The following is a 25,961-nucleotide window of genomic DNA, read 5'->3' as shown; positions in this document are numbered from 1 at the left end:
GATGTGGCCTCTTTCTGCACACATACAAACCAACCCCTGGCAATGCCCTCTGCCACAGCTCAAATGGTCTAATGGTTAACTCTATTGACTTTCATGTGGGAGAACTGGGTTCAAAACCCAGCTACAGCAACTTTAACAAAAAAATCTCTACAAACATCATATTGTCACACAATTATCCTCATTACAAACWCCTGCTGACTTGACAAGCACAAGCTGGTATAGAAAACACATTTGAACTTGGTCACAGTTCATTCTGCAAGTCCACTGCTTCAGGTAAAGCCATGCTGCAATGACATGCTACAAGGCAATGCACACTTGTTTTTACATCGTAAAAACCCATGTCTAGTTTTCTATCCAATCCTTATTCTTGACCATGACCGCAAGTGGTAAAGTGATTTAAAAAAAAAAACAGAAAGTGAACATTTAGAAGACAAYACAGACCTAAAGTACTATCTAAAGCTGATGAACATTATCTGAAAGTCGTGCTTAATAAGAACAGRGAGAAATCCTGTAAAGATTTGACAGGACCAGAGAAATTAATCATCTTCCGTTTTATCATCTGCTGTGTGACAAGTTTTTTTTTTATCTAATAGCTCTTTGGGAACAACCTTGTTGGTGCTATAGAATAATTTATTTTCTTATCTTTGATATTCTCTATAAATTCTACTAAAAACATTGGCAGATTTGTTTTAATGCCTGAGTGATTTATAGGTCAGAGTTAGTCAGCTTAACAAACAAACATTTGCAAAGATTGGAACAAAGACTGAAAAGGAAGAACAAATCCACCAAAGTCCAAACAAAATTTTTTTTCAAAAAAGTACTAGCGATCAAGGCTAGTGTAAGCATTTACAAAAGAAAATATGTCTCCTTGACATCAAAACATGTCCAAATAGGCAGGAAAATGTGTCTTCAAACAATAAATATGTTGTCAAACCACAAATAACAGCTGATATTCGACCTCATTCAACTATCAACCTTTGACTTTGCTCCCTAAAAGATAAAGCAGCCTATCCTGGGTTATATAGTTACAGTACCAAACAGATTTCAATGTCAAAACTACCATTAAAAGACTAGTTTATGCTAAACATACTTAGTAGTTTTGGTCAATAATAGGTTCATTTTAATTCTGGTTGTATAACCTAAACAAACTAATTATTTAATATGTTAAAGTTCAGTCTGAGTGATATAGATGGCTGGCAAAATGAGTTTTGGGCACTGTGATTGTTGATTTAATGCAATAATTATTCTATAAACTTGAAAAACTGGCCTCATAACAGCTGGTTTGTTAAGCAGCAGCAACTATTTATTTTTAATATGATTATGTTTGATTATTATTTTTTTAGAAAATAAAAGCGTTTCAACCAATTGTTCCCTTCTCACATCGCACCAGGAAAGGATGTTGGGGTTTGATGTTCAAGAGAAACAAAAAATGCGCAACTTCCGACAATTGCCACGTCAAACACCGTTGGGAAGGAAAAAAAACAAAGTAAAAACACGCTTTTGTCATTTCATTCATTTACAACCAGCTGCACACTCGGTTACGTCTTTGTACTTGGAATAAAACTCTGATGACAACATAAGCTTCAAACCTGTTTATTTAAAATCTTACTTTGACTACATTTATGAAAACATCTTCTTGCTAGCTGCGCACAAAAAAAAATACTACAAAGTTTTCCTCCTCGACAGAAACGCTCAAATAAAGTCAACTCTTGGTGTAAAGATTATACGAGGAAAGGTTATTCTGTATTGTAATTTGTTCTTGTAATTTACCTGGATAGTGGGGCAGAGTCCTCCTCACCGTCTGTTACTTTCTGTAAGCAGAGTGCCACGTCAAACACCAGCAAAGCACCGGTAGCTCTGCTGGTACCCAGATGTGCGTCCATAGCATAAATCACTAAGTGCTTCCGGTAAAGGTTTTTCAAAATAAAACTAATGACTGTTTTAAGCTACGCTAACATTACGCTTTTTTAGCTAAACACATATTATAAATTACTCAAAATTACATAAAACGGCTTTAAAAAATAACAGACTTGTTTTATTAATAAATATTAGCTTTACAAATGAATGTTGACTTTTACGATGACAACATTTTTGCTTTATTTCCGCTTTTCACAGCCTACTTGACAAAAAAAGGCTGTCTCGTGTCTTGCTCTGTTGCGCATGCGCGAAGTAGAGGGACCTCATACACGTCAGCATCTCGGAAAAGACCGTTTCGTCATCAGAAACACCGAATATTAAATTTTTTTTTAATAACATTTACAAACAGACACAAGCAGAGTCACTTTTATCACGCAGGTATAGCATACAACACGATAAAAGGAAACGCCGTTCTGTTTATTTATTGTAGCGGAAACTGGACGCAAAAAATGAATACCAATAGGCATGAAAAATCGCAGGTAGGCTCAGTAAATCGAGGAGACTGGTAAAAGTTTTCTCCCTTTCTTTTTTAATTTGCAGCCAGGGGGGAAAACTATTAAACATTTTTCAATAATATGCATCAACGCATGTAAATTATTTAAAGCTGGGAAATTCTGGAATAAGGAAAAAGTCTGAAATCTGAGGAAAAAAGGTCAGGATTCGGCTTTAATCTCAGAATTTTTTTTTTTTTTCCCCCAGTGGCCCTAATCCTGAATTGTTTTGAACGTAAGGTGTATGCACGCCCAGTGATTACTCTCAGATATGGTATTATCCGTTGGTTCATGAGATATTTTGCTAACAGACGCTCAAAAAAGGCTTTGGGCAAACCCGTTTTCCCCTCATGCGGAGGTTAATTTAAATTGGTTCACTTATTTTGCAAAGATAAACTCTGCAACAACAGTATTTTCCTTGTTTTTCAGAGTTGTTTTATGTTCCTCCTGCAGCTGGGGATGGTTCAGGGACGCGCCTCCCYGCAGGCGGGTCCTGCGCGCGGCGCTGGAGCGAAGCCTCGCGCTGGGAGCTCAGATGATGATGATGATGATGAAGGGGTAGAGGTGCTGCGGCTGCTGGTACTTGCTGACAGTTCTGTGCTGGTTCGGCTGAGGAGCTGTGAGCACCATGGGCACCGGGGATTACATCTGCGTGACCCTGCGTGGCGGTGCGCCGTGGGGTTTCTCCCTGCAGGAGGGGGAGGGGGACACCTACAGACCCTTCCTCATCTCCCAGGTAAAAACCTTCACTCTGCTTTATCATAATCTGCTGTCTAACTTTGCATAATTGATGCTGCTTTAGCCTTTCATTAAATATAATGTCCAGCTACTTTCTTTTTACTTTATTTTTTTTATTTACTTTCAGTTATGTTTACCCACAGACATAAAAAAAAAATCTGTAAAATTTGCTCCAGCAGATTTTTATTTGTGTCATCTTGTACTTTTTCCTGCTTTTGTCAAGCCTTCGGCTACTTTTAGCTTTTAGCTACCATTTTGCTACTTTAGCGTTTAGTTTTTCTTTTGCATATACCTTTTTGCTACTTTTAATTTTAGCTTTTACCTAGCTTTTTGCTTCTTGCTACTGTTGGCTACAATCAGCTTTCAGCTATTGTTTTGCTATAAAAAATAGCATTTAGATACTTTTGGCTTTGGCTAGGAGTTTACTTATTGCAACTTGTGTTTTGCTTCTTTCAGCTTTTTGCTAATTTTAGATTTTCTGCTTTATTTATAAACACAAAGTGAATTTCTTTACCTTGAACACCTCAGTTTCAGCTTCTTCGGGTGGATTTCACCACTCAGCGTTCTTACTTTGTTTCAGCTTTGTTTTTGTTTTGTTGTTTTTTTTTGCCTTTCTACAGTTGATTTAACCCAGTGTGTGTCTTCAGCCATGAACCATCTGACTTTATTTTCCTCACAGACTTTCAATTTTGTTTGAATCTTCTTAATTCCAACAAGCTACCATTTCAGCTGTGTGGGAGAAATCTAAAAAAGCATTTATTTTCTCAGTTGAACTTTTAAAAGCTTGAACTGGTATGCGTCTGGCTGCATAGTTGTGCGCTCTGGCTGTGTTTTGGTGAAAGATTCCTCAGCACCCTTATATGGTCAAAGCTAAAGGGAGAGTGAGGAGATCAGAGCGGTGTGATCTTTCATCGCTTTCAGGGGCTTCAGCAGGAAAACAAAGCAGCRTTCAGACTCTGATCCAAAGACGTTTGAAAGAGAGACAAACCAAAACTAAGAACTCTGTTCGAACGAGTGCATTTTAAAAGTCTGATTAAAACATTAAATAAATAAATAAATCTCATGTGGAGAATTTTATCTGAACAGGGAATGGATATCACAAACAGTTAATAAATCATGCCAAGTGTTGACTAATCCTGTGGACTCTTACGGACCACTCAAAGTGGTTGTGGTCATTGTGATGACAAAGCAGAAAGAGGTACAGTATGATGTTCATCACCAATTCTTTATAATAATAAATAACACATGTACCTCTGTGTTATTGCTAAGCATCACACCATCGATCTCAATTGTCACTCAATAGGGATTATCAAGACATGATCTCACTTGCTAAATGGTTTTATTGTTGGCTTTTAAAGTTTTSAAAGGTCTGGTCTGGCCGTTCATATTTATGTGATCTTCTAGACATCTACACTCCAGTAGGAACCAGTTTCTTTTAGGTGTTCCTAGATCCAAAATGAAATCCAGAGGTGATCGAGTTTTTGCAGTTGCTTCTCCAAAGTTGTGGAACAGTTGAGGATTTTAAATCTCAGCTCTTTTCTTTGGCTTTTGATTGAGGCAGAGTTTGAGGTCGAGCTTGATGTTTTATTAACATGTTATAATGTCATTCCCTCATTAAAAGCATTGCTTTGATTCATTCACGCATGTTTGAGAAACCCTTGACTTACTTACGGTAGCCATTTGAAGCTGCCTAAACACCTGCTGGTACAAAGCACCGCCTAGTTACCCAAAGCTCCTCCCTGGAGCTCATTCTCCCGCTGAGCTCCCGCCCCACAGAGCAACCTGAGTTGCTTACATAAACCCATATTATATAATGTTGCTCCTTTTTTTTTTCTTCACAACAAAATACAACGCTCCTTCAAAAGTTTGCAAACGGCATGAAGTGGTGTTGTGAAGATGTGCTGAAGTGGGAGTGTCAGAAATGGCAGGAGGTTCTTAAACAGAGACAAAAGCCAATATCAAGTTGTTTATGATGAAAAGTCAAATTTATTTTTGATATCTACACAGCTTTTTCATAAGAATTGAAGGTAACAGTTACATGATCGTCGCATAGAATTGAACTATGTGTCAGGAAAATACATAATACTCCCCTTTAATGTGCTGTATAGATACATTTGACATTGGCCTTGGGTTCTAAAATGATGGATGGATGGATGGATGGATGGATGGATGGATGGATGGATGGATGGATGGATGGATGGATGGATGGATGGATGGATGGATGGATGGAACAAGGTGTTGCATTGGTCCAATCAAATTCTAGACCACAACATGGTGGATCATAAGAAGAGCTGTGCAGAAACAAATGGCTGCAAACCTCAATGACCTGAAGCAACRTTGTAAAGAAGAGCAGGTCAAACTTCCTCCACTTGTGAGAAATTCTTTTAGAAAACCACCACATCAAGWTGTTACTGCTAAATGTGCTTCTACAGGCTACCTGGAACATGGTTTTTAACCCTCCTTGACATCCTTGGATCAAAAAGACCTATGAGGCCACATAAACCCAATTGTCCTTTTCAACCTTGGCATTAGTCCTATGTGTGTTTCTAAGGACGTAAAAAAAAACCTCTCAGTTGAGTAGAATAAAAAAGTTTATATAGAAGAGCGCTTTGCTGTAATGTGTGTGTTTGCACACAAAGCCAGGGGCCTTTACTCTGAAGAGCTGCTCACGCTCTATATATGGTGCTGCAGTGCACAAAGTGAAGCTGCACAGATCACCCAGCCACTTGTCGTCCAAACAGTGTTGATGTAAATGTTTTTCTTRAGCGGCGTTCTTGCTACATCAAAGCTCTGCCGGAGGAAAGCTTTTTTTTGGGGGGGTCTCTGAAAGCGTCAGTGGGTCGTTTCGACAACAGATCCATTAACCAAAGCCACAATCATAACGTTCATTTCTGACTTTACTGAATGCACTCTGAAGTTTAAAGTTTACAGATAGTTCGATGTTAGAAGCTGGTACCAAGACACACAGGAAGATGAAAACTAGTTCCTAGGGAGCCAAGTTGTAAATCCTTCTTCCATTTTCTTTTTACAATTATACAAAAACAACACACAATCTTTCAAACAGTCTTGGAAAACCCCCAACCCCAAAACAAGGTTTTCTTGGCCCTGAGGGAGGTTGAGGTATATGCTCCATGTTCCACTTTTATTTGTCTCGTGAAACATCACAAACTAATTTTAGACCCAAATGTGGAGTTTAACRTCATCCAGCCTCCAAAGTGTTCTCATGTGTTGCGTACTTGCAAATACACAGTTTTGAAGCGTCGGCCTGTGCGAGGTAGATGATAAATGAGGAGTTTGCTCGTCATCTGGAAAGAATAACACGAACCTTTGAACTTGGTTTGTGGGATGAATGCAAAGCCAGTGCTGTAAAAATACAAATAAACAGAAAAAAACAAAACAAAACACCAAACTAATAAGTTCACAGTTGTGTTAAACTATAGCTTTTCTTTAGTATGATCAAGTGTGCAGAAACTGTTTGCTTTCAGAAACATGGCAGTTTGGAGAGTTTTATTAACAAGTTATCTCCATATAAGGGAAGCTGTGTTTTCTTTGCATTTTGAGTTATGGCCTTAATAAATAAATAAATAAATAAATAAATAAATAAATAAATAAATAAATAAATAAATAAATAAATAAATAAATAAATAAATAAATGGTGAGGTCACTTTAGTTTTTAAAGATACAGAAACAACACCAAACAAACTTTACCCTGTTCTACAATCAAAGCCGGCCCGTGGCATAGGCAGTATAGGCAAACACTAAGAGCACCATCCATCTAGGGGGCCCCATAAATGGGGGACAAACACAAAATTATAATGTCTTTTGTGAGTTGATTTAGTCTGATAAATGCATTACTTTCACTAAATTCAGTTGAGTGGAACCAGTTGACATAATTCTTTTAAAGGAACAATGTGTAATAATCTTGCGACATCTAGTGGTCGAGGTTCCTTATTGCAACCAACTAAAATGTCATTTCACAAATCCCCATAAAAAACATGACGGAGTCTCTACGGTGGCCATCTGGTGTCATAAATCTTAGATACTCCCAAATGCAATAATAGCAACTTTAGAAATAGTGATATTTCAAGTGGTAAGATTAATCTAATTAGAAATTTAGGAAATATAATATGTGTAATGATCATTTCTCATTTCACATTGAAGTCTAGCGGCCGGTTCATCGTAAACAGTCTTTGATTTTGCTAGCCTTTAGTTCGTCCTTACCGAGCTACTGTAGAAACCTGGCAGTTTCTAAATGGTGTCCATGTAGATATACAAACAACTTATTCTAATGTAAAATAATCAAATGACTTCTTGGTTTTTAATGATTAGTTGTGTTTTTGATCGTTTTCATTAGAGATTATGTTAAATTCATTTAAAATATACACCTAAATGTTAAACACTCTTCCTTTAATTAAATCCACTACATGGTTTTTGAGTAAAGTTCAGGTTGGAGTCTGGTTTCTAGTGTTCTACCTTCATAAAATGTGGATTTCATGTTGTTTAATTAATTAATTAATCCCAACAATTTAGTAAAATGTTCTTCAAATGGCTGTAAAATATGCCATTTCAAGCTACAAATAATATTCCAAACTAAACAMATTGACATTTTTTAAACACTGTTTTCTGGGATCAGAATGTTAATGCCAGAGCAAATAAACTGTCTCTTATTCCTGATGTTTCAGCTCTAACAGTTTACCGAAGGAGACTCATTAAATTGTTATCAAATCAACAAAATACCTCCACGTCGGTCATTCACTTGTGTTTTCCTTCAGTGCTCCACAACTGTTTCCAACACAGAGGTCACTGCTCTTTATTTCCTAACAAATACTTTTCTTGTTGTGTTAGCAAACTCAGATGAGGCTTGTTCAGTGTAAATACTTCACTCGCTGTATATCAGCAAGTGTTTCCTAAGATCAGTTTGTTGGTTGCCTCCAAAATCCTTCAGTGTTTTTATTCAAATTTGTGTGCATTAACCTAACAAACACACAGAGACATTTTGCACTATTGCCCCACTTTCATGGCACAAAATGGCAATAGAACATTAAATATACATTTTACTCACATGGTGGGAGTGCTACTTGCAAGCAGCTGGAAAGTATTTACCAAAAATGTAAAAAAAAAAAAAAAAAGGCATGATTGCTTCGAGCTGTGAAAAGCTGAAACTGCCCTGAACCGTGTTAACATATCAGTTTGAGACTTCCTGTGATTTTCTGTCATTTAAACACCTTGTAAAAAAAATATAAGAATAAAACACCTTATAAAAAACAATATACTGTAAATAGGCTCCCTGGGCATGTGGTGCATTATATTTGCTGTTTCTCATAAAGTGAGCAATAAAACTTCATAACTGAAGTGATATTTTTAAAAACGTTCATTTATCACACGTTTAGCATCATTTAACAGCTTTCACCRAAGAATTGAAGCATTTACATTAGATGCAGCAAATTTAAACCAGGATGGAAGCGACAAATGAAGTCTGTTTAACATTTGTCTGACTGTGTTTGTTTGACTCTTGAGAAAAGGAAACATGTTTCCTCCTTTTTTGGATCAGTTACTGTAACATTCCAGACAGATCCATCCTCCCTGTAAYGAGCTGAGAGTCCCTATGAACAGACACTCTGACGGCCTTTTAGGGCTCGTTTATACTCTTAAAAACCAGAGCAACGATGCAGTTTATAAAAGGTTTATGATGAAGTTACTGGTTTTGTAATGTGCCTCAGAACAGAATTTTTATTTCTGATTGTTGCTTCTTTTAGACTGACACTTACATTTTGTTTATAGATTGATGCCTGCTGATTAAAAGGGACACATTTTGTGTTTCCAAGTGCAACAGTTAAAGGCAGTTTTGAAACATACGTATGTGTGCCTGTTCACCCTGCACATTCAGATTAGATGTTTTTTTTCTTTCTTTCTTCAGTGGGATGGAAAAAAAAGCTGTAGTGTGCCATCTAGTGGTGAAGTGTTTCACTGCAAATAGTTCATATTGCTCTTACAGAATCTAAAGCAAAGCATTTATTATTTTTACTCTTCTGAAGATTCAAAGCTTTTTGTCTGTATTTATTTATTTATTTATTTATTTATTTATTTATTTATTTATTTATTTTTGTTTTTAACGCTGCTTACATATATCCATCAGAGTGTGGTGTCACTAGATTAAAAATAATGTTAAACGTAAATTTGGTTACCATTCAGAGTGAAATTAGTTCRAGACGGTAAACAACCTCATCAAGCACAAAAATGACTGTAACTTAGTCAATTTTACAYATATTGRGCTAAAAATTGTTAGTGCCTCACTSTCTTTGTTTATGAATTAACAGAGGAGAATGTAAGAAATTAAATGTAATTAATATTTTAGTCTCCAGTAAGACTGCAAATGTACATAACAAATTTCACCCCAACCTTGCTATTTGTGTTGTATACTTGATGCGTATTCGTTAATTGTGTGGTACTATAGTGATAATTTACACCCACAGCTGTGTAAGTGGCCTTTAGTGCAGGATTTATGGTTTATTCCCCCCCTTTATTAAAATCCTCTTATTAATGAACCATTAGGCAGCAAGAACCTATTAGAARGAAATGAACCCATCGGTCACTGCTTGAACCAAGTAGTGCCCTTTAACTGGATCTCGTCTCTGCTGCTCTGCAGTTGTTATACACAGTAGAGACTAAAGCTAAAATTTACACTTTTGGTATTAAACACCATACCTTTATCTTTATTTTAGCAATGTTTGAAAGTTTGAATGCAACTTTTTTGYCTAACTTCTGTAACAAGCTCATTTGACTTCTTTGAAACGTTTAAGACTTCGATTCATGTGATCACACTGAGAGATGCACAAAATGTATCATTATTRAAATATCTGTGTTCAATTTTAGTATTGCAACAAATTGCTTAAACTGCAGGCAACCACAGATTATGGTCTATGTCAGGGGTTCCCAAACTTATCCATGACAAGGCCCCCTAAACAACATTAGCTTCTGGCCAGGGACCCCCCCTTGCAAATCCACAAACAATGCTTCTAGTTTCCCTTCACTGCTCCATCTGGGATTTCTCCCATAGACAAGGATTTCGTCAGGAGAATTTTGTTAGGGCCAATCAGAGAACAGAAGGCGGAGTTTTGAATGACAACATTGATTTTCTGTGCWGCGTAGTTTATTTTGCCTGSGCCAAACAGCAAACAGAARGCGGAGTTTTGAATGTTGATTTTCTGCRMAGTGTCTGCTAGTTAGTTTAGCAYATGGCAGTGGAGGAAGTGGATGAAGCCAGTCTGTGTCCCAAATTAAATTAAATTTGTCTGACAAAGCAGCAGCTCTCATTTACAGYCGTCTMGTTCRGCTCGGWACYTCTCTCCTCTCAGTAGGGTTGTTTACAGCGCACGYAATTTCCGGTTAGCTTCTTAGCCTAGCCTCCTTCACAGTGGAGCTGGCATACACAAACRTCGCARCCAACCAATCCAATCATTTTAAACTTCAGCAGAGGCCACGCCTCCAGCAAGAATCGYTTCTCTATAGCYGAGAGTCCAGACTCTCGTACGAAGYAAAGCRAAGGACAAGGAGCTGGTTTTAACCAGGCTACGAAATATGTAAACTTTTATTCTGTTCTGTTCTATCTGACTTTTTTGTTACCCTTCACAGTTAGAAGAAGGTGGTCGAGCCTCCCTGGCTGGAKTCCAGGAGGGTGATGAGGTTGTGTCAATCAACGGGGAGCCGTGTGCCGATCTTACCCTCTTACGAGCGTTTGCTCTCATCGATACGTCAATCGACACTMTGCAGTTACTTGTCAAAAGGTAGTTCTGTCATCAGCTGGGAGAGTGTTTTTTGTAGTTTGTATATGTTTATTAATGCACATACTGTAAGTCCAATACAATTATTAATATACCTAACCAAAGAAATCCACCATTGCTCTTACTAACAACCACATTAAAGAGAAATAATCATTTGTTTGTGAAATAATTTGTCTGAAAAAGCAAAAACAYGCTCCATTGATCGTTGATATTTCCCCCTCTTTTCTCTATAAGATACCATTTCATCCCTTCCGAAGACACGTGCTGCGGTGATAGGACCTCTTCAGGCGAGGTTTTAGAAAGCACCACCCTCCACATCTTCTCTTCAAAGCCAARATCCAACGTCCCCGGGAAGCTCTACACATCTGAGTCCCCTAGAGAGGCCTATGGTCAGGAGCTGGACAACGATACAGAAGTTCCCCAGAAACCAGAGCAACATTTATCGGRCACCTTGGGAGGCCATGAGCTGTTGCACAAGAAATACAATGAAGAAGTACGACGGTGCTTCTCCCCTGGAGAAATGGTGGAGCTCCAGGTGTCCCTGTCTGAGCAAACCTTGGACGACGGGGGATGTTCCTCCCTCGGGAGCGCTCGTGGGATAGAGGGGAAGCTTTCGAACCGAGAGGTGCTAGAAACTATTCGCACCACCGCCATAACATCCCACTACCTGCCGTGCTTCGCCAAGGAGCCGCTCGGGCAGCGTGGAGTGGTGGTCTGCTCCCCCTTGACGCTGGGCCAGACGGAGGTCATCCTGCAGCAGCCAGCAGAAGCATCGGGAGAAGGGAGGGGCATCCTGAGCAAGGGGGGCCCCGGGGTCAGTGATAGTGAAGGAGGGCAGTGCGCCGGTGCTCCTGGGTCCTTTACCATCTCATTTGAAATTCCATCAGAGGAGGCAGCGCCGGGAGAAGAGCAGGACTCGGATTCTGACGGGGATCAGGAGAAACCCAACAAGCACCGGCCGAGGCACTCCAGTAAGTAACCTTGGAGTTTCCTCTGTTTGAAYTGATGAGTATTGCATCATTAAATTGCATTTGAGAACATGTGTGCATCCCAAAGCCTGGTGTCCTTGTGTGTGTGGAAGGCTTAAAATAGGATGTGTTTTTTTTTTTACTGCAGTTGGAGGAGGGAGCTCATACCTTTGAGTGAAAGCAGATCCAGCCTGGTCTAACTGGAGTTACAGCATGRCAGAACCTAAAAGCAGATATTTAGCAAAAGCTTTTTAAACTAAACACCTAGCTAGCCTTTCATGCTAGCATTTTACCCTGAGATCTTATTTGTTCGCATTATTTGTAAGCTCTCAGAATATGTGACGTGAATGACTCGGCTACTGCCATACCAAATTTGATCTCAATATCTCTAAAGTTGACTGGGTTATATATTTTTTGTGGTTTTTAAAATCAGTTGGCTGTGGTGACCATCTTGAATTGGGTTGACTACAAGAATGAATTGGTAGTTCATTAAAATCCATCCATTGGTTTATGGATTTTTTTGCTAACTGACAGAGTTGATTCCAATAGTTAATGGCAGAGTTCGAACACAGATCTTGCATAATCAGTTAGAACTCAGATTATAAGTTGTAAAATAAGTCTCAGCTACTACCACACTAAGGTTTAGCTTAATATCTTTAAAGCTGTCTGATTTATAGCCTTTTCTGTGTTTGCTAAGATTGCTCTAATTGGGTTGACTCACTGTATAATATAAACAAAGGAGCACACAGAAGGAGGCAAAACCATTATTGCACGTGTGATGATTTCTATTAGAAAGTGTCTTGATGGTAAATATGGACACCGAGGTGCTCCTCTGAGCTGTGTAGGAGACATAAAAATAACACCAATGCGCTGATGATGCCGGCAGAAGTTGACAGACACCAGCATGTGCTCCTTTAGTCTGTTACCCGATCCCTTCAGATGGGGTGCTTTAACTGAGCTGAAAAAGTGAGTGTGTTGCTCACTGCCGTTGTCTCCTCCACCTTCAGGTTAGTCCAGCAGGAATATTACAAAGTAAACTTGTTGGTTTTTTTATTATTTGATTGTTTGATTTTACCTTTGTCATGGTGTGTTTGTCTTGTGTTGGGGTAAAATGGGAATTGTACATTTATGGACTTGTAAAACCACAATTTATTGCCTGCAGCCTTTTTTTAGTTTGTATTCTTGGCTTGTTTATTGGAATAAAATGTGGAGTCTTCTCAGTGAACAAATGAGAATATTATATAGGGGTCAACAAATTTTATTGTTACTTTATATGTGAATAATTTATGAACAGCTAAATAAGCACATCAGAAATAAATCAGTTGCAAATGAAAAATGTAAAATAAAATTAAAGGCAGAAAGATTTGTGAGTAAATACAGTATTTAGTTAACATGTAAAGAAATCAGTCATTCCTTAAGTAAGGTTTATTAAGTGTTAAATCAGTTCTACTGAAGCACATGGGGTAATATGGAGTGAGGTACTTGTTTCATGCTCCATTTTTCAAAGTTGAGTTTTATTTTTAGTGTTGTTTGAATGCCAATTCAGGATCCACACTATTTGTTTAGCTGTTTTTTTTTTCTTGCTAATTTTAGCTTTTGGCTGCTGTTTGCCTGTTTTGGGCTAGCCTTTTGCAACTTTTGGACTTTACCGTTTTTCCTACCTTTAGCTTTTTTAGCTTTTAGCTAATATTCTGTTACTTATGCTGGCTTTTTGGTACTTTAAGCTTTTAGTTTTATTTTTGCTACTTATGGCTTAGCTCTTTGCTCCATTTTAGTTTCTGWTAGCATTTTGCCACTTGGATTTTAGCCAGCATTTGTCTTCTTTATCATCTCCTCATTCAGAACTCAGCATTGTGCATCTTTGCAGAAAATGTGATTACTCTGTTGTTTTTAACCTTGTTCAAGCCCAACAGAAGTATAATATTCATGGTAAAKTTATTTAGATTTAGGGTAATTATGTGACTTGGAACTGTTTTTAACTTCTTTAAATTAGCTTATAGAAGTTGTAGATGAAGTTTGAAAGAACTGCTTTCAACTTTTGCTTTGGTCAGTGATCAAAGTGATGAAACATACCAACAAAATCTCAGCTAATTGGGGCCTGAAGCACTCTGTTTCTATTTTGTACTGCTCTACCATATGAATAAATATGTAGGCTTTGAAAGTTTAACCTTATGATTGCCCTCCTTTCCTCGTGGCAGGCATTGGTGTGTAAGTTTGTCTATTAGCAAAATATCTTTTGAACCAGAAGAGGGATTTTAGTAAAATTCATAAAGTTTTTACCAGATGTACATTGGATTAATTTTTGGGATCAACCATATTTAAGATGACTGCCACAGCTAATTGGTTTTAACAAACACAAAACCAGCAGTAAGTAAAATTTGATGCGATAGCAACTAAAAGTCATCCTTAAAACAAACTCCAATTGCAAAACCATTGCTTGAGAACTTTGTTTAAATCTCTGGCAGTAACTGTTAGGGTTCTGAAAGAAACACATTTAAACATACCATTTATGTAGTAATTTATCTTTTCCTTTCTTTTTTATACAGGGCTCAGGCGAAACGAGAGTTTGTCTGAAAAACAAGTGAAGGAAGCTAAGTCCAAATGTAAACGCATTGCTCTCCTTCTATCGGCTGCACCACCAAACCCCAATAATAAAGGGGTGTTGATGTTCAAGAAACATCGTCAGAGAGCCAAAAAGTTTACGCTTGTGAGTTACGGCACAGGAGAGGACGAATCGGAGTTCAGTGACGAAGAGGACGAGATTTACGGAGACGACAAACACAAAACCCTTGCTGGTGAATTTACTTTTGAAGCTTCTACCGACTGTAAATCAAACAGGCCATTCCTTGCTCTTCCACCAAGTAGTACAGGTGTAATAACTTTAAATTTGGATAAGAGTCTTCTTGAAATTAAAAGTGACTTGAATAATCAAGCAGAGATGGAATGTTTGCCTGAAACCAAAGGCAAGGGTGCATTAATGTTTGCACAACGGCGTCTGAGAATGGATGAGATTTCTGCTGAACACGAGGAACTTAGGCGCCAAGGGATACCTGTGGAAGGAATGCCAGAGACTGAGAAGAAAATGGCGGAGCACTCTTACATGCAGTCTGCAACAGAGGGTCATGCTTACATGGATGTAAATATGCACCAACAAAACCAACAGCACTACCAGCAATATCAAGAGCAACAGTACTATGAGCAACAACAGAACTATCAACAACAATATCAACAATATCAGCAGCAGCAGTATGATCAAAGAGATTATCAACAACAGCAAATATATCAAAACCAGCAGGAATWTCATCAAGAGCAACAGCAAATGCAGCACTATGCTGCAAACATCAATGGCACGGTCCAACAACAATCCAACGAAATTCAGAGTTCCTTCACCAATCGTACTGCAAAGCCTTTTACWGCAGAAAACATGGTGGCAACCCCTTATTCTCAAGCAGCATGTGGGACCAATCAAGATATGAGTCAAGGAGAGCAGATAGCTTCCCGCGATGAGCGCATTTCTACTCCTGCAATTAAGACGGGCCTGTTAGACACAAGGAGAAGGGCTGTTGGCAAACCTATGTTCACATTTAAAGAAGCTCCTAAAGTATCACCCAACCCTGCACTGCTGAATCTTCTTAACAAGGGTGATAAAAAAGGGTTTGAATCTGGACCTGATGAAGACTATCTCAGCCTTGGGGCTGAAGCTTGTAATTTTCTTCAGTCTCAAAGAGTTAAACACAAGATTCCTCCACCAGTTGCTCCAAAACCTATGATCAACCCCAACTCTCTTCCTTGGACCTCTCAGATAGAAGCAGCCAACCAGGACATGCCTCAGTGTGCTGAAAATAGTCTATCCACACCTGCTCCAGCCCCCACCTCAGAGACAGTCCCTGTTCTAGAACTAGAGCCAACCCCTGCACCTGCCCCTGAGTCTTCCACCCTTCCTGCAGCCCAAGAGACTCCTGCCAACACCAATACAGCAGAACAGTCTGCATGGACAGTCACAGAACCAGAGGCTCAACAGCAGCCTCCACAAGTGACAGTTCAAGAGGCAAACAATCAGGTGAATTCTGCTCAGCAGTCTGAAACCTCACAGATGTTGACCTGGGGAGCAGTACAAGCTCAGCAACAGTCATCTTCTTGTTCTTGGCAACCAGTACAAGTGCAGCCTCAGAACCCAGCTCCACGGCAGTCCTCACCGCAGCCACCATGGGCAACACATCAGCCTACTCAGAACCAAGCACACCTTCAGCATCCCACAAATACTTGGGCCCCACAAAGTCAGCCATCCTGGACTCAACCAGCGGAGCAATCACAGGGCCATGCAAATCCTCAGCCACCCTGGGCTCAACCTCTAGAGCAACCACAGTCTCAGGCCCAGGTTCAGCCACCTTGGGCACACATGAAGGAGAAGCCACAATTGCCACAAATGCAGACAACTTGGAGTCAAGTTCAAGAACCAGTGCAACCGCAGCCCCCAAACCCATGGACTCAGCCATCACAAATACACTCACAACAGCARCCACCATGGGTGCATGAACCTCAACAGAAAGCACAAGCTCAACCTCCTTGGGTTCAACAGGCTCAGCCAGAAATACAGCCACAACCACCTTGTGTTCAGCAACATCATCCAGATTTGCCACAATCATGGCCAAAGTCTCAAGCTCCAGGTCAACCTCAACCATCTTGGGTCTCAGGTCAGTCTCAGCAGCAACCATCTTTTAATGCATGGGCCCCAGCACAAACGCAAGCCCAATCTCAGCCACCTTGGATCCATGGAGCTCAAGTACAACCTCAAGTACAGGCTCAAGTTAATCTAAATCCATGGGCACCTGTTCCTATTCAAGCCCCATCCCAACCTTCATGGACTCAGCATCCTCCAGAGCAKGGTGGTCAACAGCATATAAATCCTTGGGATCAGGAACAAAATCAGCCCCAGCATCAGCCACCTTGGGCTCAACCAGTTCCTTCCCAGCCCACACCACAACCAAGCTGGCAACAGTCCTCTCTAAACACCTCACAACAACYACAAATTAATATGTGGCCTCCAGGCCAGTCACAACCCCAAGTCCCAGGAAATGACTGGAGACCACAGTCACAGCAAACACCTTTGAATGTCCCCACATCTACAGTGAACATCCAACATGTTCCCACAAATATTCAACCCTCCCCTAAACCTTGGCTTTCACGACAAATTGCACCACAAAACCAAACCCCTCCTCCTCCACCCCAGCGAATGCACTCCTTTACAATTGGACAAAGGTCTTCATCACCTATCAACCCAATGGCTACTGTCTTGAATCCTAAATCTACCCTGGGWTCAGCTTATGAGATGCCACTTGTCAGAGGGAAAGGAGCTGATATGTTTGCAAAGAGGCAGTCTCGCATGGAGAAGTTYGTCGTGGACTCGGAGACTGTAGAAGCAAACAAAGCAAGCCGGTCAACGTCACCAGCCGCTTCCTTACCAAATGAATGGAAATACACACCTAATGTACGTGCTCCACCTCCACGAGCTTATAATCCTATTCAGTCTCCCTTTTATCCCCCAGCAGCAACAAAGCAGCCTCCTGCAAATAGTCCTGGGACCAAAACAAAGAAAAAAGACCAGGATAAACAGAAGTCTGCTCCTAAACCACTCAATGTGATAGATGTCATGAAGCATCAACCATATAAATTAGATTCTTCTCTCTTTATCTTTGGCCCAGGAGCAGAGGCTGCCAAGCCCCCTACACCAAAGCCTAGTTGTTCACCCCCTAATCCAATCCCAGAAAATCAACCAATTAGATATGAACAAATGGCCCCTGTCCAACAAACTGGACCATTTAATGCCCCATATCTTCAGCAAGCCCATGGGATACCCATGCAGCCTGTAATGCAAGGTGACCAGTATCAGCAAACCCAAGCTCACATTTATCCTTATCAGCAACCCCCAGGTGGTCCATACCAGCAAGAATTTAACCAGCAGTATGAACAACATGTTCCACAAGCTTATCATCCCCAAGCCCATCAGTCTTCAAACCTTCCCTACCAACAGGCAATCCAAGCTGCTTACCAGCCTGCCAGTAGCCCTCCCTATCTGGCAACTCAGTCTGTACCTTACAAACCACAGCCTACCAGTAGCTACATTGTGTCTAATTTCCCTGTAGCTGCCAGGCCTGAATCTGCATCTGGTGGCAGCACTGCTCCCAAACCCAAGTTTACAGCTAACAAAAACTCAGCTCAGGTGTGGAAACCAACAGCTGTAGAAAAAGAGTGAATTTTGTTAAATTATGGCAGGCTTATGAGTGGATCCAAGAGTTTGTGCTCTTCCAAGTGGAAGATWTTGAGTACACACTCTCGATAACTTTTTTAATCAACTCTTCACCCTAACTGATTTTAGAATGGATTTCTAAAGCACAATGTGCTAAACTTAGGCAAACATAAAGTAAATCTAAGGTGGTGATGTATAGGAATGTAGGGGAGCATTATGCTCAGTGTGAAGATGGTAAGAAGGAAGAAAAGGAATCAGAATAGAATGGTGTCAGACTTTGAAAGGCAGAGGTTTATTTAAAAAAAGCAAGGTTTTAAAAGATCAGTTGATCAAAGCATTTGAACCAAAGTTAAGTTAATTACATAAAAYTGTAAGATATAAATTGTAAAAAGTCCAAGGAAAATATTTAAGGGAGTGTAGAATGCAAGAGGAAGCTGTGATAATACACAACTTTATTTTGAACAGTCAGAGATGTCAGTTTACAGGCATTAGAGAACAACTTTGGAATTTTAGACAATTTTAGATCAAAGAAATATGACCTGGGACCTTAAACAAGTTCCTTTAAAATAAAACTTTTTTTCTTCTGTATTTTCAGTTTTTATTTTTGCTCCTCCTTAAGGGCTTTAGYTTTATTTAAAGCTTCTTACCACCTGTTGCGTCATGTTAGACACTATATTTAAACTGCCTTGTATGAAGACCACATCTGAGGTCCTTCTGGTAGGTTTTAAATTTCAACTTAAGCTACCCAGTATCCCTATCTTTTAGACYGTCTTGGGGCTTTCCTTGAAACAAAATAAATTCACCTACTAGGTTTACCTGTCACGCATTTTCATATATTTATATATATTCAGTGAGTGGATCAGAATTGATAAAGAAAGAACTGCTGAAAGATTTATAATTGTCTAATAGGGAATGCTCACAGAAGTGTTTTTTGTTGTATTTTCTCTTCTCCCTTTGCTTGTGTTTCTCTTTATTGTGCACTTTATGTATGATTCACTGCAGTGCCATTAAACTATATTTTATCTTTGTTTGATTTCCTTTCTTTTTTCTTTTGTGCTTGTGTTTATGCTGTCTTCCATATTTTTTTACTGTTCATCTTGCACAATTTCCTTCCTTCTTCACCTCTTTTATAAATGCCAGCATAATGGCTGACCTTCACTTTTGCCTTCCTAGATTTTATTGATGCAAACGCCCACGTTATTGCACATTATCCTAAAAAGACAGACATCACTCATCATCTAATTTCCTTTCACATTTGTAGAAGCTGAGGTGAAGGGTTTAGAAGCACATTTTTGCAATACTCTTATGATTAGCCTTTCATCTTACTGGGCTATCTAGTTGAAGATGCAAAATTGCAATAAAATATACAATTTCAACTTGAATCCAGGAGCAAAGCTAGACTTTTTTTGCAAGGGGTGGCAAGGTGTTTCTTCGGGGGCACATACAAATAAAGAAAAGCACTCTGGATTTGAGAATTCAACATTGTCACCACAGATAACTTCAAATGGCTTTAATTCAGCTGTTTTAAAGGGGCAATATCATGTAAAATCAACTTTTTTGAGTTTTATATCATGTTATAATGTTATACTCTCATAAAAAACATGCCCAAAGCCTTGCTYTGAYTCATTCATGCATGTTTGAGAAATCCTGCAGCGTTTTTAGGAAGCCATGTTGAGGAGCAAAACAACAGGTGGGGACCAGGAACGCATTTTGGTACCAGGAACACCTCTGGGACATGTCTTTAAGCCGAACTTCCTCACCACGGAGCGCACCTCCCCACCCCCCACCCACACACCCCGCCCACGATTCCTGCAGACTCTCGGCAGTAACAAAGCAAATGAGTGAAAGTGAAACTTAAACTGTGCTGAGCTCCACCACTTCTCACTCTGTGGCTGCGTCCAAAACGATGGACCGGGTCCTCCGAAGGCCAAATTCGTCGGCCGCATACGTCACAGCGCCGTGACGAAGGCTGTCCAAAACTGAAGACTCCTCCGATGCGGCCGAGAAATACGTCCTTCCTTTGGCCCGAATCGAAGGACTGGTCTGATGGATCCTTCCCGGCCCACCATATCCCGTAATGTATTGCGGCCCGACCGAATTTTTTTTATGCTAGTAATGGTGGATGAAGCGAGAGAAAATAATACATTTTAAATAAAAATACGGTGACATAAAAATTAAAATTTTCTAGCTGTTGTAATTCTAATACTTTTATCGTTTGTATAGACATGTTTCTAAATATTATTTTGTCATAAAAAATGAGAAATAAACATGCATCTACGGCGGGTCGATTAGTTCTTCAAATGTTACCTTTAAGTTAATTTTATTGTTTTGTGATATTAATAACGCTAATATACTGATAATTTTCTATTTTTGATCTATTTTTGTTTCTGTTTAGTGTCGTCACAGTTGTTAGGTGACATGACGTACGCTGGGGTAAGGATGGGAGGCTAGACCATCCAAATTCACAGCCTCTTTTTTTCCGGTCTTCCCGGTCTACCAAGGACCCGGCCCACCTCGACCAGGTAGGCTGGGTCCTCTGGAGGACCCGGCCCACCGTTTTGGACACAGCCAGTGAAGCTCTTTTCAGATTCAAAATACCTTTGAGGAAATGTATTTTCAGATGCCAAGTAAATTGCATCATAGCGCACGCGCGAAGCAACCCCCCCCCCCCCCCACACACACACACACACACACACGCACACTAAAATGGACGGGACAGAAGCGGAAGGTGGTTCTTAAAGAGACAAAGGTCAATTTCAAGCTGTTTAGAAGCGGAAGTGATGAGAAGATAAGTTTATTTTCTATTTAAACATAAAAACAGCATTTTAAAAACAACTAAAGGTGACAGATACTTTTTATGGTATAGTATTTAAATATATGCCTGAGAAACGCATACTGTTGTCCCTTTAAGAAACACTGAGTTTTGTGTGACCATAGCTAAGAATGATTAAAACTTATTCAGCCAGACATGCAAAGCTGAAGATTAGTGTAGAAGTATCCTAAAACAATCTTTACCAATATCTAAATGCTAATTAACAATTCAAAATGGCCACCACAGCTAATTTTATAAAGCTATAATTAAGTATTTTAGGACTTATTAAAATTATATTTGTTGAAGAGTAGCTAAGAAGGATCACAATTGATGCTAATCCTAAATTAAACTAACCACTAATCCTAATTCTACAGGGCTACAGTTCATACATTTTTAAACAAAGACAGCTTAAAAATATTATATAGTCCATTAGAGAACAATATTCAACAAATTCTAAATGGAAATACAAAGTCCAAGTTCTCCACCCATTAATCAATTATTTTGGGGATGGCATGACGTGGCCAATCAGGCCATCACTCTGACTCTGACCCTGCTGGAATCACAGGATTTGGTGTCACATTTGCATAACAGCTGCAAATAAATTATAACAATCTCAGAAAATTCCTGTTAGCAACATACAAATGATCTTCTTCCAATTTAGTCTCAAAGTGTCTTAATTATATCGGAAATTTATAAAGACAGGAATTCAAACATAACCAAGCAAACTCCCTCAGTTGAATCAAAACATAATCACATTATATTTTAATCAGCTCATTCTTTGCTCCTTTTATTGCATTGCTGCAACAAATATTTATGTTTCTTTTTTATTATTATTATTTATCTTTTGACTGCACTTTTTTTTCATCCTTACCTTTTACATTTAACTGATAATACACACCACTTACCAGAGGGTGGCAGCACTGCCTTATCTTTAGGCTATGTACATTCAGATGACTAAATTGGGATTTAAAGGAAGTATATATGATATTTGAGCATCTTATCTAATATGTCAAATGATTAGGTTAGTATTAAACATTTATCTGGTACCAATATATTGGGGTTTTCTTGTGGAGACTCAATAAAACAACAAGCTGAATGTGCTTTGTTCACCTTATGACCCTGTTGTTTGGAGAAATACAAAGGCAAAAAGGTTGAAGAAGCTTATAATGGAATGTAAGACTAATCCACAACAAAATTAAAGATAACAAGTACGAGAGCTTTTGTATTTAGTGACTAGTTTAGATCTTAACTTAGTTTGCATTTCAATTTTAAGTCATCACATTCAGCAACTAAAAACAATATGTCGATAAGAGCTAGTCATCAGTTTTTGCTGTTTTCTATGCTGATTTGCAAGTCAGCCAGACAATAATGAGGCTTTACTAAAATAAACATGTCTGAATCCCTCTCTGCAGGCACTTGGCAGGAGCTACTCCCTTTCCCCACTAGCCAGGGTGCCGTTCACAGGCCAGAAATCAGCTTCCGCTTCTTCTTCTCCCAAGCCTCCAAGCCGATCCTCCATAACTCCTCCAGCAAGGCAGACATCATGGCTGGAAAAAGGCTTCAAACCTCTTACCCCCTGGGAGGCGGCCTCCCGCCACCCCCTGGGCCTCGTGGAAGACGCCTTCGCTTTCCAGGACCTCCAGCAATCCCTCGCTTCAAATGTCCGCTTGGCAGCGCAGCGTAAAATGCTGCCTGACGTGCCAGCAGAGTGGAAGACCGGGGTCGCTTACCAAGCCCCACTGAAAACGGGCGGCCAGACCTGGAACCGAAGCCRCAGTCAGAGTCAAGCACCAATGCCGTCATTTGGGTCTCCAACAAGAAGCCCTGTTTCCACTCCAGTGGGCCTTGTTGGTTACAGATCCCTGCCCAGACAGTGGCAGCCTCAAAAGTATGTGGCCGAGGCAAATCAGAGGCCTTCAGTGTCTTCGTCTCAGAGTAGCAGGCCATCAGAGAGGCAGACTTACAAGTCTGTGTACACCAGTAGTACCTGGAGCTGGCGGCGATAGAGTAAGAAGGAAAGTCTTGGTATAATAGATTCCACAAACAAGCTTRACTTGCAGATTGCTATTGTGTTTTTTATTTTATTTTTTTTTTTAATTTTTTGCTATTTCTCAAACACTTTGTGCTGTTTTGCTCTTACCTTTATATAAAGGGTTTCAGATTAAATGGATTACTTCGAATGCAACAGTCAAGTAAGAAAAGAGATTGTCATGTGGTTTAGATTATGGAAACTTACCAAACATCACTGACATCTAGCTGGTTTTCTATAGGTAGAAAATTTGGCACCAAATAAAAGGGAATTTTGCCTGAAATGTGGTATAAGATGAGGAACTGAGTATGTCGTTTCCAATGAAGATGAGAATGAATGGATTGTGTATATATACAGTATCATTATATAAGGCCAAATCACCCAGTCTTGCTTCTACTCAGCTTGTGATCACTCAATGCACACCCAAAGAAAATGTGTCCACATTGAAGCTGAAGCTAATTAAGACATGAACTTCATAATTTGAATTGCCAAAACATTTTTCTTCACAGGATCCAATTTTTAATGATGTTTTGCCTCATAAAAAAATAACATGAAGTTGCCAAGTGTGGGATAAATTAATCCACTTTATACGTCTTTTTTTTTCTTTGTTTTGAATGTTGTTTTTTTTCAGTTCAGTTCGGTTTGATATCCTTTGCTGTGTTGCTTTTTTTCAACGTCTTAGATGTGCTTTGAGTTGTTGTGATTATTTGTCTTTACTTGTTTTGTGTTCATTCCGCTGAGCTTGAGGACAGGATTAAAGATGTTTTCACAACAGGAAATCAGAAMGTAATTGGCGGTGCCTTCGCAATGAGACTTAAAAGTTTAGGAAAAGGTTAGCGCTACCACTCATGCTGATCGGATTATATAAGCTCTAATAAGTGAGATACATTTGCTTATTTACCAGAAGCATTTTAATTGGTGCAGTGTGACCACTCATTGCRTTCATGCTGTTTTAATAAAGCCAGAGAATAATTTAGGTGGAATGGAAAGCAGATAATAACAAAGGCTATAAATAAATGGTTGTTTTTGGTGAATGAAGGGTTGCAGAAAAGATGTAAAAGCTTTGGTGGTTTTTCTCACACAAAGTGTATATTCTGATAAAGCACGTACTGTAACATAAGTAGATTTATCACACTGCTGTCAGAATAAACTATAGAAGCTTCCATTCGAACAGTTAGTGTTAAGATCATATTATAATACTTGCTTTTGTTCCATCCAAATTTTACAAAAATAAACACTAAACTACACTGAGAATTTATTTTTATTATTTTACTCCATTGTTCCCTTTTATGTAGAGTTTATTGTTGTTTTTGTTTTAATGTGATGTGAAGTCTTGAATAATCACTCCACGTGCGATGCGGGCTCTTGGAGGCAGGGAGTGTTTCCATAGTGACTTCTGGTTACGCAATAACAGTTGCTACCAACTGTGGCTGAATCATCAGAGAATGACAGACAAGAAAACAGTGTGGGGGGGGGGGGNGGTGACCATTAGCAGAAAATGTTTCCTGGCTTGTTTAAATTTGGAAAGCAATTTTATACAATTCAGAGGAGGAATTTTTAGCCATGAGAACAATTTAATGCTGCATGCTTCAAACTGTTCTCCTTTTTTGTCTATAAAAAGGGGGGGGGGGGGCATGGTGTATTTACCAGGGTTAATTCAACTGGCTGTAATTTGAGAGAATTGTGTTAAAGAATATTCACATGATGGCTTTTAAAACTAACAGTTTCTGACTGGCGAGCCGGCCTTCAGCAAACTCCAATCCAAACAAATGTATTTGTCATCAGCTGAAACCCAATTTCCTAACATTTCCTCCACAGACAAGAAACTTTTTAAATGTTGTGTCATAATTATAGACTTTAAAGTCATAATCATGACTTTGTATCTGATAATTATGACTTTTAGTCATAAAAACCACAACAACTCATAACTATGGGCTACAATGCTATAATTATGAGTTTCATAATCCTATTAATAACGTTGAAACTCAATAGGTGCTGCAATGCAAATGAACAAAATTGTCCGTTAGCAAAATACCCCATGAACCATTAAACTGCTGCCATCATAAATACAAAATGGTTACAACTCAGTCATTTTCAGCTGCTATAAGCAATCTGCAACATGGTCACCAAGCCAAGTGCAAAAATGGTCACAATTTTGTCTTTTTTAAACCTTTTGAGCTAGCTGTGTGCGTGGCAGTAGTTGGGAGAATGTTAAATGAAAATGAGGAAGAAAAGTTCCCTGCTGGGCGACGACTCCTCCCATTCACAGAATCAACCCTGAGCTGCAAACAGAGGGCAAAGTGAGCAGTAGTGACCACCATGCTCTAAATTTAGCCCCCCTACCCCCACCCCTTCGTCCCGTAGCTTGTGAGCTAAATACCAATGACAACAGACAAACGGACACCCACCCACTCAGCCACACTCGGTCAGTCGGGTCAGGCTTCAGCCCCGTCTCCGGCCCACCCCTCCCCAGTATCGGGGAGCTTGAGCACCCACACAGACTGACCCTTCGTGCCTCTCACCTTTCCCGACGTCCCACCCCGAGGAAACGAGCGCAACTTGAGGTGACCCCACTAAACTCACACACACCTSCCCCGCCCTCTGAGGGGCCTTCAGGACAGGTAAGCATCACTTGGGCCTCTCCACAGGTGTGCTGTCTGCCTCTAATGTCAACACTTGGACGTAGAAGCAGGCCTGACTCTCGGTGCTTTCCTTTTTGTTGTAGCTGTTTTTAACCAAAAATGTTTGTCCTTTTTTCCTCTTTTGTTTTTAGTTCTCATGGCATGCGGATCACATTTTGTTAGAAAAATCCACTTTGAAGACAAAATGTGCTTTTGGTTTCTCATTAAACTATGATTTCTCAAATGATGAGCATGATATTCACTGTAAATAACTCAAATGCTGTCACCTGCTAACTTAGGCTAAAGGTGATGTTCTTGCCCGTGTGTGTGTGTGTGTGTGTGTGTGTGTGTGTGTGT

At 39.6% G+C, this 25,961-nt stretch overlaps 3 protein-coding genes across 4 annotated transcripts in view; 2 read left to right on the top strand and 1 right to left on the bottom strand.

Annotated features, from left to right (window-relative positions):
- LOC106514853 (protein transport protein Sec24D) overlaps positions 1 to 1,857 on the bottom strand; it is a 5,133-nt gene extending 3,276 nt beyond the window's left edge. Inside the window, exon 1 of the mRNA XM_014004365.1 lies at positions 1,771 to 1,857. The gene's annotated coding sequence lies outside the window, so the exon portion shown is untranslated. The remainder of the gene's footprint in view (positions 1 to 1,770) is intronic.
- A 1,134-nt stretch (positions 1,858 to 2,991) lies between these two features.
- Positions 2,992 to 24,237, top strand: synpo2a (synaptopodin 2a). 2 transcript variants are annotated; one of them, XM_014004355.1, is made up of 5 exons: positions 2,992 to 3,144; positions 10,779 to 10,930; positions 11,162 to 11,898; positions 14,442 to 17,383; positions 22,367 to 24,237. In XM_014004355.1, the coding sequence occupies exons 1-5, from the start codon at positions 3,037 to 3,039 to the stop codon at positions 22,958 to 22,960; spliced, it is 4,533 nt and encodes a 1,510-aa protein (XP_013859809.1). In that variant the 5' UTR covers positions 2,992 to 3,036; the 3' UTR covers positions 22,961 to 24,237. The 2 variants fall into 2 exon arrangements, with proteins under 2 accessions (XP_013859809.1, XP_013859808.1); XM_014004354.1 differs by lacking the exon at positions 22,367 to 24,237 and having other exon boundaries at positions 2,997 to 3,144; positions 14,442 to 19,170.
- Positions 24,238 to 25,397: 1,160 nt separating this feature from the next.
- myoz2a (myozenin 2a) overlaps positions 25,398 to 25,961 on the top strand; it is an 11,181-nt gene continuing 10,617 nt past the window's right edge. Inside the window, exon 1 of the mRNA XM_014004356.1 lies at positions 25,398 to 25,604. The gene's annotated coding sequence lies outside the window, so the exon portion shown is untranslated. The remainder of the gene's footprint in view (positions 25,605 to 25,961) is intronic.

This window comes from Austrofundulus limnaeus, unplaced genomic scaffold (assembly GCF_001266775.1).
Source record: "Austrofundulus limnaeus strain Quisiro unplaced genomic scaffold, Austrofundulus_limnaeus-1.0 Scaffold23, whole genome shotgun sequence".
Taxonomy (NCBI): domain Eukaryota; kingdom Metazoa; phylum Chordata; class Actinopteri; order Cyprinodontiformes; family Rivulidae; genus Austrofundulus; species Austrofundulus limnaeus.
This window is presented reverse-complemented; position numbering and strand designations above follow the sequence as displayed.